This window comes from Pristis pectinata, chromosome 3, assembly GCF_009764475.1.
Source record: "Pristis pectinata isolate sPriPec2 chromosome 3, sPriPec2.1.pri, whole genome shotgun sequence".
NCBI classification, from domain to species: domain Eukaryota; kingdom Metazoa; phylum Chordata; class Chondrichthyes; order Rhinopristiformes; family Pristidae; genus Pristis; species Pristis pectinata.
In genome coordinates this window covers 77194598-77210371 of record NC_067407.1, presented here as the reverse complement: position 1 = coordinate 77210371, position 15774 = coordinate 77194598, and the positions used below count along the sequence as shown (strand labels likewise).

Below are 15774 nucleotides of genomic sequence, written 5' to 3'. Positions count from 1 at the left end.
GTATGACTGGTAGAGTAGGTGAGGGGAACAAGTGGATGTGGTGTAGGTTTTCCAGAAGGCAAAAGGTTTATGGTGTGAAGGATATTGGTCAATGAAGTTAGAGCACATCGAGTTGGGGAAAATATACCAGGGTGGGCTGAGAATAGGTTAACTGATAGAAAGCAAAGAGTGGGAATAAATGGATCTTTTTCAGCATGGCAGCTCTGAACAATGGAGTACTGCAGGGATTGATGCTTGGGTCACAGGTAATCACAATCCATGTCAAAAACTAGGTGGGATTGTGAGCAGTGAAGAGGATGTAAAAAACTTCAACAGGATATAGACAAGCCAAGTGAGTGGACAAGAACGTGGCAGCTGCAATGTAATGTGGAAAATTGTGAGGTCATCCACTTTGGTGAATAGAATAGAAAGGCATAGCATTTTTTTAAAAAAAAGTGACCGATTGGTAAATGCCAACATTCAAAGGGACCTAGGTGTCTTTATATTTTTGTCACTGAACGCCAACAAGGTGGCGCAAACATTTCAGAAGGCAATTGGTATTTAACTTAGGTAGTAAACTAGAGGATTTGAGTACGTGAGCAATGATGTCTTCTACATTTGTATAGAGCCTTGGTAAGATAGCACCTGGAGTACTGTATACAGTTTTGACCCCTTTCCTAAAGAAAGGAATATTGTCATTGAGAGTGCAATGACAATTCACCGAACTGGTCCTGGGATGGCACACCTGCTGTAAGAGGAGAGATTAGGAATATAGCTGTATTCTCCAGTTTAAAAGAATGATTGTATTGAGACCTACAGTATTATAGGGCTTGATGGGGTCAATGGTCTTCATCTCCCTGAAGAGTCTGAAACCAATAGTCTTAGAATAACGAGTGGGCCATTTACAATTGAAGTGAGGAGAAACATTTTTTGAATCTAAAGGTGGTGAGCCAGGAGGACTGTGACATTCAACCTTCATTCACAAACATGATTGAGATTTCTGGATATTAAAATAAAGGGATACAGTGACAGTGCAGCAAAATGGAGTTGAGATGGAGGATCAATCATGATCTTGATGACTAGTGGAACAAGCTCAAAGGAGCAACCAGCTTACTCCTGCACCAATTATTATGTTCTTCTGATAGTATATTGACTTTTCTTTATGAAAGGATCTAAACACAAGAACTGAGATGTCTTGCTCTAATTACATTGAACCTGTGTGAGACCAGTTCTTGAATGTTGTGTATGGGTTTAAATCTCTTTACCCAAGGAAGGATATTCTTGCAATTGAAAAGTGCACAAAATTCACCAGATTGAGCAGATTAGGCCTGCACTCTTGAGTCTAGAATAATATCTCATTTACAATCCTTAAGATGCTTGACAGGGTAGATGCAGAGTTGATGTTTCCACTGGCTGGGATGTCTAGAATCCAGGTTCAGAGACTCAACGAGGGTAGTCATTCAAAACAACAACCAGTTTTTTTTTCCATCCAGGTTGTAATGCATCTTTGGAATTCGTTATCCAAAGGCGGCAATGGACACTCATTTGCTGAATATATTCAGGAGAAAGCACAATATATTTTTGGATATCAAGGGCTACTGCAGGAAAACAATGCCGAGGTAAAAGATCTGCCACAACCTGATTGAATGGTGAAGCAGGTACAAGGAGCCATATCCCCTGCCGCAGCTTGTATGTTCCAAGAACTAAATATTTAATCAGAAGAAGCAATGATATTTGAACAGTCATCAGGTTTGCCATATGGCCATGCAGGGAATGTGGATCAGGCAAACGATTGTGCCATGATAATGAGCACAATCATCTGCCTTATCCACATTCCCAGCATTACTTCTGTGACGAAATGTCCAAGAAAAATAATGGCACTTAGGACTGGTTGCAGCATGGCCTGGTACAGCAATTCCAACACACTAGAATGTAAGAGACTAGTGGGTACAGCTTAGTCCATCACAGGCACAGCCCTCCCCACCACTGTAAGCATCTACATGCGGCACCTATAAGGTGGCATTCACCAAGGATCACCACCATCCAAGTCATGCTCTCTTCTCACTGTTACCATCAGACAGGGGGTACGGAAGCCTATAGTCCAACACCTCCAGGTTCAGGAACAGTTACTTTCCGCTAACCATCAGGTTTTTAAATCGACCTGCACAACCCTAATCCTACCTCAGCAACAGGGCACCATTGACCACCTCTTGCACTACCATGGACTTGTCTCTGATTGTGTAGTTTTTTGCACCAAGGTGTTGTTTTGCAGTCTTCCCTCCTCCCCCCCCCCCCGTCATGTTTAATTTATATTCTGGTTGTTGTATGAATGTGCGTGCCCCGTGATGCTGTAAGTTTTTCATTGTACCTCACCGTACTTGTGCACATAACAATAAATTCGACTTGACCTTCAAAGCTTCCGACGGAAAGGCTTCTTCATTTTCCGGGTCATTTTATAATTACATGTCCATCAGTTTGCCTGGCAGGGTGGTGGCGACACTTCCACCCATCGAAAAACCACAAGTGGGGCTGGGCTGAAGGGAAATGCTCCAGTCACTGGTTGGAGAATTTTATATAAATCTTGCTTCTTCTTCTTCACCCCCCCCCCCCCGACCCCGTCCCTAATGGGACGGTTCTCCTGCTGTTTGCTTTAGGCTGAATAGCGAGTTAAAAAAAAGTAAACTTGCAAACTACTAAAGTTGGTAACGTGAAGTAGGCGGGTGCAAAGACAACCGGGCCGCGGCGGGGACTGCTGCAGACTTACCGGCGTTGCCGAGCAACGAGTGGGCGCCATGACCCAGGTCAGCAGCGAGGTGTTCGGGGCGCTGCCCGACGGGAGGCCGGTGCACCGCTTCACGCTGCGATCCAGCGCGGTGACGCTCCGGGTGCTGTCGTTCGGCGCCATAGTGACGGGCCTGGAGACCGAGGACCGGCGCGGCCAAACGGCGGACCTGACCCTGGGGTTCGACACCCTCGAAGGTGGGCTCCACCACGGAAAGAAAGCCCACTATTACTACTACTACCACCATCACCACCACTCATTGGCATTATTCTGAGGCAATTTCCCCCCCGTAACCCTTTATGAGCATCTGATAACTCAGTTCATCATGGCCCAGTTATCCAAGGTTGTTGACCGTCAATGATCCCAACGGAGAGAGCGAGGTGATGGGAAGATGGAGACACTACCCCCTGTAGTCCCCTCTCTAGGTCATATATGCTTCTAACTTGGAGATATGTCATCATTCCTTCAGGATCCAAATCCTGAGACTCCCTCCCTAATAATACTGCTATCTTCGCCAGAAGGACTGCAGTAGTTCAGGGAGTCACACCTTTCCCTACATTAGTTGGGGTATGGTCAATAACCATGGTCTTGCAAGTGAAACTCAAAAAAAAAATCGTTCCCATTTGCTCATTTGAAAGAGCAGGTTGGAAGCAGTAACACTTAGCAGAGGGAAGGAAGGAGAATAATGAAGGAGCTTGTAAGGAACATCAAATTTGTTACGGTCAAAAATAACAACTTTGTTTCAATTGTGTTTGCAGGCTACATTAACAAGCATCCCTACTTTGGAGCAGTGATTGGCCGTGTTGCCAATAGAATTGCAGGAGGGAAATTCAGCATAGATGGGAAGGATTATCAGCTACCCATTAATAATGGACCTAATAGTATACATGGTGGCTTGAAAGGATTTGACAAGGTAAAGCTCATTTATTACCATAATGACCAATGGAATCAGGCAGCTTTGTGTAGATAAGAACTGTTAATGTTTGTAGGATTGTTGTTTGGTGGGCTGACCTCCATCTTGAAGATGCTGAATGCCAACTAACTCATGCCTCCCTCTGGACTAGCATGCTAAATGTTGTCTCCCGCCCCCCAGCTGTTTAGCATAATCAAGTTAAGCAGTGTAATTAGACAAATCGGTTCTTGTGTGTGAGGTAGAGGAACTGTGTGCAAAAAGAAGAAAGGCAGGGGAAGACATGTAGGAACTGTTGGACAGATATGCAATAGGAAAAGAAAATTCAAGATCATGTGTAAATAAAGAGACCAGCCCCAAAACGTGCAACAAATTTGAGAGTGGAATCCAGATAAAGAATACAAGAAGCTACTCCAGAAACCAATTGATCAAGAGAAGTGAGAAAGAGTACAAAATCACAATATTGTTTATACATATCCCACCACTAAACACTACACCATTGTCCCTCTCATAGTTGCTGTCCTTGTCTCTTTTGTAGATAATTCCATCCACAGTCTCCAACACATTGTTCCTGAAATGTGCACAATCATTTTCCATCTTCTCCCAGGAACAAGTGTTACAGTCCCAGTAGATTTATCAGTTCAGCTTTTTCTTGTCCTGTGGAACTCACTTTAATTTTTCTCCTCTTCCATTTTATTCCACCTATATCTGCAATGCTTCTAATGCCGTCTCTCATTTTAGCAGTTTCTTGCCTGCAACCACATCATTGTCACCATGGATATCCAATCTCTCCAGACTTGCATCTCACAACAGGACTCACTGAAGGAAATCCAACCACAGCCTTGTTTTCACATTGAACATACTTCCTCCAAATTAAAGTTGAAACTATGGGTGCAGGTTTGAGCTCAGCCTATATCTGTCTCATTGTGGGATACGCAGAATATTTATTTTGATCTTACTTAGGTCTCCTATCTCACCTCATTTTTGGTTGTATCGATGACTATTTCTCACTCTCATGGTGGACTTGAAAGTTTCCAGCCTGTTCTCATTTGCTATTTTTTCCCCTTCCCTTTTCTATCTCCATTTCAAGGAATAGGGTAGTGGTCAGTATCCACTAAAAGATTCAGACTCCCAACAACCTTGACTATGCTTCTTCCTGTATTGCTTCTTGTTGGAATTGCACTCTACTCTCCCAGTTTCTCTGTCAGTTCTGTTCGCAGGACACCACACAAGATCATATGGAATAGTGGCTGCTCTGGCTTTCAGTCAGAATGTGGCCAATTTTTGTCTTACCTTGGCACCACTTTCCTGCACTAACCCCATATTGCATGATTCTCATAATATCTAAAAGTGTATCAATATCAGTGACTGAGCCTGCACAATCTCCTAGGGTAGAAATTTCCAAAGACACTCTACCCTCAGGATGATGAAATTTCTCACCTTTGCCTTGAATGACCAACCTCTTACTTTGAGAGCGTGACCCCTATTTATAGATAGCCCAGCCAAGGGAAGTATCTGTTCCACATCTATTCTGCAAAGCCCCTTAGAATTTAGTATGTTTCAATGGGATTGCCTCTCATTCTTCTAAACTCAAGAACACAAGTGCAATTAGCTTAACCTCTCATTATGTAGCAAATCTGCCATCCCAGGAATCAATGTGGTGAACTTTCACTACACTCAATATTGTAGACACATCTTTACTTGGGTATGGAGACCAGACCGGTGCACAATATTCCAGATCCAGACTCACTAGGGTTCTATATATATCCAGGCAAGATGTTTCTACTGATGCTGTTACAACAAAGGCTAATATATCTTTTGCCTTTCTAATTGCTTACTGTAACTGCACATTAACTTTCGATTATTCACATTCAAAGGCACCCAGGTCCCTCCGAACACTAACACATTTCAATCTCTTATCATTTCTATATTTTTTTTACTGAAGTGGATGACACATTTTCCACATTATATTCCATCTGCCATGTCCATTCACTTAATTTATTTGTATCTTTCTGAACCCTCTCTACATCTTCCTCACAGTACACGCTGCCACCTTGCACACCATTACTATTGATGTCCTGATTTTCTCAATTATGCTTTCCCTTGCACTGTGGATGACAGTGCTCTCAGAGTCCATGCATTTTTAACCACTACCAGACATATTTTCCCCCCCATTCTCATTTCAGCCTTCTGAAGGGATCTGTTCCTTGGGGATGTTCTGGAATTGGACTTGGTTTATTATTGTCACTTGTATTGAGGTACAGTGAAAAGCTTGTCTTGTGTACCTTTCATACAGATCAATTCATTACACACTGCATTGAGGTAGTACAAGTTAAAGCAATACAGAATGCAGAATAAGTGTAACAGTTACAGAGAAATTGCAGTGCAGGTAGACAATAATGTGCAACATTAGGTCATAACAAGGTAAATTGTCTGGTCAGGAGTCCATCTTATCATACTAGGGAACTGTTCAATAGTCTTGTACAGCGGGATGGAAGCTGTCCTTGAGCCTGGTGGTACACGCTTTCAGGCTTTTATATCTTTTGCCCGATGGGAGAGGGGAGAAGAGAGCATGTTCAGGATGGGTGGGGTCTTTGATTATCCTGGCTGCTTTACCAAGGCAGCGAGAAGTATAGACAAAGTCCATGGAGGGGAGGCTGGTTTCCGTGATGTGCTCGGCTGTGTCTACAACTCTATGGTTTCTTGTGGTCACAGGCAGGGCAGTTGCCATACCAAGCCATGATGCATCTGGATAGGATGCTTTCTAGGGTGCATCGATAAAAATTGGAGCATGTCAAAGGGGACATGACAAATTTCTTTAGTCTTATGAGGAAGTAGAGGCACTGGTGAGCTTTCTCGGCTGTGGTGTCTTTGTAGTTGGACCAAGACAGGCTATTGGTGATGTTCACTCTTAGGACTTCAAGCTCTCAACCGTCTCTACCTCGGCACCGTTGATGTAGACAGGAGTATGTGCACTGCCCCCCTTCCTGAAGCCATTGACTAGCTCTTTTGTTTTGCTGACATTGAGGGAAAGATTGTTGTCATGACACCATGTAACTAAGCTCCCTTTCTCCTTCATGTTCTCCAACATCATTATTTAAGATACAGCCCACTATAGTGGTATCATTTGCAAACTTGTAGATGGGGTTAAAGCAGAATCTGGCTAGACAGTCATGAGTGTATAGAGAGTAGAGTAGGGGGCTGAAGCACAGCCTTGTGGGGTACCAGTGTTGAGAATAATAGTGCTGGAGATGTTGCTGCCTATTCTTACTGATTGTGGTCTGTTGGTCAGGAAGTCAAGGATCTAGTTGCAAAGGGAAGTGTTGAGTCCCAGGTCTGAGTCTGGTGATGAGTTTGCTTGGAATTATAGTATTGAAAGTGGAGCTGTAATCAATAGTCTACTGTAGTCCCCTACATTAGCCTATTGTCCAGAGACGAGTGTAGAGCCAGGGAGATGGCATCCACCATAGACCCGTTTCAGCGATAGGTGAATTGCGTTGGGTTGAGGTTGTCTAGGAGGCTGGAGTTAATGAGTGCCATGACCACTCATTCTCCATCCCTCTCCCACACTGACATCTTTCTCCTACTTTTTAAGGCACTCCCTGAGCATCAAGGATAACTTAGTTCAACTACAGTTCAATGGATTACAAGGTGGATGATGAATACTAGCGGGATTCACATCTCTTCCATGGTGGGGGGATGTTGGTTAAATTGTTGGCTGCTTCCACTGTTTGTACAATGCCTACAGAAAGATTCAAGGATCTCAGTGCCTTCCTGGATGCTCCATTATTTGGAGCAGCCATGAATCATTTTGATGCTTTCCACACTTCAGTACTCCATAAAACCAATATCCTTCTATACTGTACAACTGCAGGACATGCCATAGCCACCTTTTTTCTTCCTTATTCATTCCACCCAGGGGCCCATTCTTTTCAGGTGAAGCACTATTCACTGGTACTACTTGCAGTGTAGTGTACTACATTTGCTCTCAAAGTGTAGTCACTGTAGTGGGAAATAAACACAGATTAGGTGACAGCTTTGCAGACCCACTGTTTATTTACAAGGGTCACCCCAAGCTTCCAGTTACCTACTGCATTCATTCTCCATCCCTCTCCCACACTGACATCTTCCTCCTACTTTTAAGGCACCCTCTGAGCATCAGGGATAACTTGGTTCTACTATAGTTCAATGGATTACAAGGTGGATGATGAATACTAGCAGGGGTATCACATCTCTTCCATGGTGCAGGGTGTTGGTTAAATTGTTTGTGCAGTGCCTACAGAAAGATTCAAGGATCTCAGTGCCTTCCTGGATGCTCCATTATTTGACCTCAAGCAAGGGATTCCCATGTGTGTGAGGAGATTACATTTTTTGTAAGAAAAGAAAAGGTCCCTGAAAATGCTTTTTCTGACCTGTAAATCACTTGCAATGGTGGAAGAATAGTGTCATAGAAAAGACTCAGCAGGTTATGGTGCTCTGAGAGCATTGGTATTTTTAAAAAAAGCTAAATAAACATTGCAGCAAGTATAATATAAAAAATTACAAAACTATAACAATATTACAATGTATAAATGACTGTGTCCACATAAGCCCATGTATGTCTATGAATTGTTTCATTTCATTGGTCTTTGTCTTCAGTCTTCACTGTAAAGATATTTTGCCAGGTATGAAGTCTTGAGACTATCAGCATTTTGGTCAGCATTCTTACTCTAGTGAACTTCTATCAGTTGACTTGAAAATTCTGTACACAGTCATACCACAGAAGATCTGTGGGTAAACAGAAAAAGTAAGTTGTGTTCTTGTTTAGTCCTGTTTGTCTCTGTACAAAAGACACCTTTTTCAGATTTTTCAGCATACACTTATTTTTAAAAGTTTCTTAAAGTCCTGTTGTTCCTTGTGCCAGGCTGGGAGAGAGATTTTGGTTAAATTTTGGTCAACATTAATTTACCTTGAGTTAAATGCATCCTTGCCTTAGGCTTGGCTACAGGTGTCTACTCCCAAGTAAGGAACCTCTCACAACATCAATCACTTCCAATCAGCTTCTCCCATTCTTGGCGAACCAAGTTCTCATGCACAAACTTTTGATGTTGCTTCTTTCGTTCTTTTCTTTCCTCAGTCATAACTAGATTTGGTAAAGAGCTCACAATGTTTAGTTGAATCAATACACTTGGCACAAATCTTATGCAAAGTTTTATTTGAACTATATTTCCACATTCCATAATTGCTACCACCATAAGATAATGTTTATGTCTTGTATGTCTTTTCACATCATTTTCTCTTTGTTAATTCCCACAGTATGTGCTGGGTGTCATCAAGATCATTTACTAGTTTTGTTATTTCAATTTGTATTTCAGATTGAAGGATGTCAATAGAGTGTCCAAATTTGCTAACATATTCTTCAATATCTTAAGATAAATAGTATTGATCTATCAATATTTGTTTCTTTTTCTTGGGGTAATGCAAATTATCAGGTGTATGACTGGGCATGTCATATTATTTCTATAGCTAAATTTTACAATTACACAGTGCATCTTATTCTCTCTTTAGGTAGAGTTTAAAAAAATTATATCTCCTTGATGTAAAGTGCATGGCCAAATAGGAGATAGCTGTTGAGTTAGAGTAATAAAAGGAAATCTTAATACTATCCCTAATATTATATTATAGAGCAGGGTTGCATTTTAACTTGCATTCTGTATGTCAAAAGTAGTTCTTAAGGATGTTCAAATTAACACAAAATGTGCATTTTTAGACAACTCAACTATTTGCAGACCAGTTACCAGTCCACATGGACAACAATTAATTTTTTATGATTGAAAGTAATAGACATGTAATATCTTTCATATCAAATGTAATTATTTCTTTCCAGCCAGGGTGTACACAGATTATCAGAGCCATAACAATATGGAGATTTTTCTATCTTTTATTTTTTACCCTTTTGTGTTGCATAGCTTTCTAAAACTCACGCATATTTTATTCAGGAACCAGAAAATCAGGTCAAGGTGTTCGGGGGATAAGAAAATTCTTGTTAAAGGAAATGACATTTGAGATTATTCCTTCCCCAAAAATGGTAATATTGCATCTGGATTTAGAGATTGTCTTAATTTGTAATAATAGAATTGCCTGGTACTATTGTACAATTAAGGTCTTTATTTCTTTCAGTATAAATTCAGATTTAAAATGTTATTAAATTAAACATATAGCTTAAGGACAAAAAGAACACATGTTTAAAAACAGGGAAAATATCAAGTCCTGGCACTTCGTTTCTTTCTTTGGAAATCTTTGAAAATAATAGTAAAACTTTATAAAGTTAACTTCCACAGGGAAATAAAACTTTAACACTCATATCCAGGAAGAAAGAAAAAAAGTAAATACTTTGTACAGCTCTTTCATTTGTGTAACTTCTTAAAGAGACATTGCCTTTTAAAATACGAGAAGTTGTTCAATCTTTATTCAGGTTAAATAATGCAAAATCTTTCCATTAGTTGCATCTTATTTTTTGGTACTTGGCAATCCTGAGCTTCTAGATGCCTGTCACACTAATTCTCCATCGGAGTCCCACTCTGACTTATCTCTCTGTGTTCCAACATGGTCTAACATAAGTTTGAGGAAGTCGCGACTTTGGGACATAATATTGAATTCAGCAATTTCAGATAATTTGCTGGTTCTGTTTATCTCAGAACTACGCACTTCTGCTGTAAAGTTATTCATCTGTAATATTAATTCAATTTTTTTCTCTCTACTGCCATTGCCTGATCTGTTGGATATTTTCAATATTCTATTAGTTCCAGTTTCAGCAGTGACACCGACATGCATTTCACAGCTTTAACAGATTTCTTTGTTTCTTTCTCTATAAATTCCCTCATTAATCTATGAACCAAATGGCTCTGTAAACATCAGGATTACCTGGGCAAGCCTGGCCACATCCTGTCAGAGATGTTCGCTTTGTCCTATCCATCCTTCCCCAACCTTTTTTTTGTTGCAGTTTAAAACCAGCTTGCTTTTTCATTTTCCCATTTCCAATGAAGGATTTTCAACCTGAAACATTAACTTTTTTTTCTCTTTTGCTGTATGACATGGTCAGGATGTTTATCACCAACAGACCATTGGAATGTTTTCCTGACCAGTCTCTCACCTTCACCCTCCATAAACTTCTGCCCCTCTCAAAACGCTGCTGCTTATTTTAACCTGTGCTAACTATCATTTGCCCCATCACCTCTGTGCCTACTGACCTTTGTTGGCTCTTGGTTCCCCAATATTTCCAGTTTAAAATCCTCACCTTCATATTCAAATCCATGTATAGACTTCCGTCTATATCTCTGAAACCTCCTCAGCAAAGAGCCCACTTAAGAACGTTATTTCTCCAACTCTGGCATCTCATGCAAACTCCTATCCTACATCCTCACCACTCCCCAATTGCCATACTGTTCAATCCAAGAGCTGACACCACAGACACTGAAGTTAAATTAAATTAAATTTTAAATTAAATTAAATTTTATTTACAGCGTGGTAACAGCCCTTCGGCCCCAACGAGTCCACGCCACTCATTTTAAATTATGGAAAAAAAACTTTAAAGATAGTGATATAAATGCTACACAACAGTCTTTTATTTACATATAATGTTTTAAATTTAAGGCAGTTTTTTTAGTCACATAAACACTTGAAGTTGGTCACTCTTTTAATGGAGGGCAAAATGGCAGACCAATGGCACTTGGAAATGTCAGTAGGTATTGGTTAAGGGATAACTGTTACCCAGAAAGGACTTCCCTGCTTTAATGGGACCTTTTGTACCTACTTAAAGGTATTAGTTTAACGCCTATTTCAAATGTTAGTGCCAACTCTGCAGCATTACATGTCAGCCTAGATTTATGCTCGGGTCGGGGTTTGAATTCAGTTTTTCATATGGAGGCATAAATGCTACAAACTGATGGTCTGGTGCAGGATGTCAATCCAAAACATCAACCATCCCTTTGCCTCCACAGATGCTGTCTGAGGTCCTCCAGCATAGAACATAGAATGGTACAGCAAAAGAACAGGCTCTCCAGTCCATGGTATTGTGCCAAACTAGTTAAACTAGTAATTAAATGCCTAACTAAACTAATCCCTTCTGCTGACACAATGACCATATATTGTGAGAAAGGTTCTTTTGGTATCTTAAAGATAAAGGTCTGGACACAGTCTTTGTAATTTAAAATGGTTTATTAACAAAGGACAAACGCGGGGACAGAATGAATGGGAACAGATGCACACTCACACACTCTCAAGCAGGAGATCACGAATGTGGAGGGGAAATCGCGACAGAGGGTGAGGTACACACACAAACACACACACACAAACACACACACACACAAAATAACTGGGTACAAATGATCAAGGAATAAACAATACAATGTTGATACCCTGATTCTGGACAAACATTGGCTCTTTGGTCTCGGGAGTCCTTAACTAACTGCCCTGAAGTAGTGCACAGCTTACCTCAACATCCTCGGAGACAGAAAAGAGATAGAAAACCAAACATACAGCACTTTTATGCCAGGACCCCTGGCCTTCGTCCTGTGGGAGGGGGATAGGGGTCTGCCACCCCGTGGGTGAAGGTTCCTGCGGGCGGAGATGGGCTATTTCCTGTCTCAGCAGGTCCCGGAGCTCAGCTTTGAGGGCAGGAGAGACTGTTTTGAGTGGGGGAGGGACAGAGGCAGTGTCATCGGGGCCCGCACTGCTCTTTCCAGAGCGCATAGATGGCAGAGGTCGGGATCCCATCTATGCTGGCATGGTCCACCCCTGCGCGCAGCAGGTCCAAGAATAGCTGTTTGCGCACAAAACGGGGGCTTGTGTCTCCAGCCTTTGTCTTTGCCCTACGGACCTGGGTGGGCTTCCCCCAGTGCAAGAACTCTAGCCCTTCCAGGAAGGTGATGGTGTCCCGCACGGTCTTCCCATTAGCCGGTCCCATGAGGGGGGACCACTGGCCTCAAATCGGGGCACGCAGTGGTGACCAGGTATCCCGTTAGCGCTCTGGTCACCCTGGTGTTTTCTAACAACCCGCGATCACCGGGTGTCTCATAGATGCCAGTGACCAGCACCCATTCCCTGACAACCCCAGTGCCCTCACTGACTGTGCTCCACTGCGGTCGCCCGTATAAGTCCCATTCGAGGAGGGTAGGGTACCGGACCCTCACTGCGGTCACTACCCGATCCCACATGGTAGTGTTGTTCCCAGTCCCTCCACGTGGCACCCGCAGGGCATTGTTAAGGCTCTGTTGGTCAGACAAGCTCCCTAGGGCGCTCGCTTCCTGGTGAGAGAGGCTCACGTTGGGGGCCCCCTCATCCCACAGTCGGAGCAGCCATGTAGCCAGGTGCTCGCCCAGCCGCTGGCGGTACTGGTCTGCCAGCTGGGTTAGCTCCTTGGAGAAATCCCGGGTTTCCGTAGTCTTGGAGGGACCACGGGCACTTCCCCCCTGCGGGGGCCTCATCCTACTCCCCTCCCCTCTGTGGTGGGACCTGGGACCGCATGGTGACGGTTTGGGGGGGTTGGGGGGGGGGGTGGGCGTGGGGGAGCCCCTTCTCGTCGAGCGGCCCCTCATCATCCGTATCCATCCATATTTCCCCATTCCCCAGCCATGTGTCCAGCCCGTCACCACGCCGGACCAGGGCTCAGATTTTAAAATGGATCTGGCTGCCAGCCGGCCCTGCGGGTGGCTTGTGCCTGCTGTGCCTGGGATCAGCCAGCAGGCAACCTCGGTACCCTAGACCTCGAGGTCATTGGCCCGTGTCTGAGCCGTTTGGGCTGCCTCTTGCAGCGTGCAACATCGTTGCTGGAGGGTCTCTATCTCTCTTTCCCTCTGCAGGCAGGTATCCTGCAACTGGCCAGTAAGTCCGTCCTGGCGCCTCAGGAAGGAGGCCAGGAGCCAGATGGCCCCCCTTCAGCTCCCCTTGGCACTGGGGAACCCTGACTGCTGAGGAGGGCCACCACATTGTGTCCCAGTTTTTCACCACGTGGATCAAACTGCTCTGCCCAGTCCACTGGCTTCCCGTGGTCTGTCAGCATGATGGCCAAGCTCCCAAATACCTCACTCTCATATGTCCATTCTGGGATCCTCGCCTCAGTGCCTACACTTTCTTTCTTCCCTTTGTTCCAGAACATCCCACCTGCGTCTGTGTCCAGCCAATACCCTCAAGACCCTGCTCGTAGCGCCAAATGTTGTGAGGAAGGTTTATTCTGGTATCTTAAAGATAAAGGTCTGGACATACAGTCTTTGTAATTTTGAAAATGGTTTATTAACAAAGACAAACGTGGGGACAGAATTGAATTGGGAACAGATGCACACTCACACACTCTCAAGCAGGGATCACGAATGTGGAGGGAAATCGTGACAGAGGGTGAGTACACACACACAATAACTGGGAACAAATTATCAAGGAATAAACAATACAATGTTTGGACACCCTGATTCTGGGACAAACATTGGCTCTTTGGTCTCGGGAGTCCTTAACTGCCCTGAAGTAGTGCACAGCTTACCTCAACATCCTCGGAGACAGAAAAGAGATAGAAAACCAAACATGCAGCACTTTTATGCTGCTGGGGGGCTGGGTAGCCCAGCAAGGACAAAGGTGTTTTAAACTGGCCAATAGTAGATGTGCCCCAGGAACAAAGGTGCTCGCACAGACCAATCCGAGTGGTCCAGCAAGACGAAGGTGTTTACCTAATGGATGGAGCCAAACCTTGATTGACAGTGGTGTAGCTTCCGACTAATAGATAATGGTATCAATCCGATCATGGGGGTCAGTAGTGTTGTCACTGTCACCTGACCCCATGGCCTTTCATACTACACCATATCCCTCCATTCTCTGCATATTTATGTGCCTTTCTAAGAGCCTCTTAAATGCCTCTATCGTATTTGCTTCCACCACCACCCCTGGCAGTGCATTCCAGGCACCCACCACTCTTTGTAAAATAAAACTTGCCCTGCACATCTCCTTTGAACTTACCCCTTCTCACCTTAAATGCAGTTTGTTTTTTTTGCTCCACATTACAGCATCTGCAGTCTCATGTGTCAACAAACTGAACTATGCCTGATACTGAGGAAAGATGAACAATATCCTGGCAAACAGTTAATTTGCTTGCTGTGCTCATTAAAAGTAAACAGAGTTCCCTAAGGTCCACAAGTTTCAGTCCCATTAATGTCCTAGATCTCTCCAGCAATTCAATAACCTAAGTGATTTAATATATTTTCCCTTTGGATTTGCATTTCAATAGGGCAGGTGCTTCCCTTAAATGAACACAAGACGGCAGGAGATAACGGAGACCTGTAGTTTTATGAGCTGATGGGTTGAGTGGGGACAGAGATAGCAGTAGGGGTTTTGAACATGGACTTGCACTGCACTTCCATAATCCCAACAATCTAGCCTTTGGCTTTCTATTTATCACATCATTTCTCCTCCTCCTGCTCAATATCACCATCATCCCTACATTTGATGCTAAAGCCATAATTTCTCTCCCGCTGGGTTCTCCCCATGATACAGTCCTCATCTTCGCTCCCTGATATCTGAGAAACACAGATTTGAATGGAAATGTTGAATAACTTGTTCAGCCTTTCGTCACCACATCTGACTAGATCACATAAAGCACGAGTAGTCCTGAACTTGCCTAGAAGGCTACAGTGTGCCAGTTGATTTGAATTGGAACAGTGTGGGAGACTGAGGACAGGGAATTAAAGTGACAAGTGACTGGAGCTTGTGGGTTCACATTCACCGAATTAATTCTAAGATCATCCAGAAATGCAAGGATAAACTTCAGCATTCTTTACTGTCAATCATGCTTGGCTTAGCATCTCCAAACCAGTTTGAGGATGAAAGAACAAAGAGCATTTTTTCAGCAGGCTTGACGTGTCTACACCTGCTGAGTGCCTTACAATCTTAACTGAAAAAACAAACCTGAAGATAAAGGTAGAGAGTAAAGTGAGAAAAAATATAAGTGAAAACAAGGCATTTTTCTAAAAGAATTATGTCTGATTTGGGTATCGCTGGCTGGGCAAGCATTTATTGCCCATTCCTAATTGCCCTTCAGAAGGTGGTAAGCTGCTGCTTGAACTGCTGCGGACCTTGTAGTGAA

At 43.3% G+C, this 15774-nt stretch overlaps 1 protein-coding gene across 1 annotated transcript in view; it reads left to right on the top strand.

Annotated features, from left to right (window-relative positions):
* The first annotated feature begins 2458 nt into the window (after positions 1–2458).
* The window catches only part of galm (galactose mutarotase), a 33059-nt gene continuing 19743 nt past the window's right edge, over positions 2459–15774 (top strand). Inside the window, 2 exon segments of the mRNA XM_052011215.1 lie at positions 2459–2958; positions 3520–3674. Coding sequence (XP_051867175.1) covers positions 2772–2958; positions 3520–3674 — 342 coding nt within the window. The 5' untranslated portion in view covers positions 2459–2771.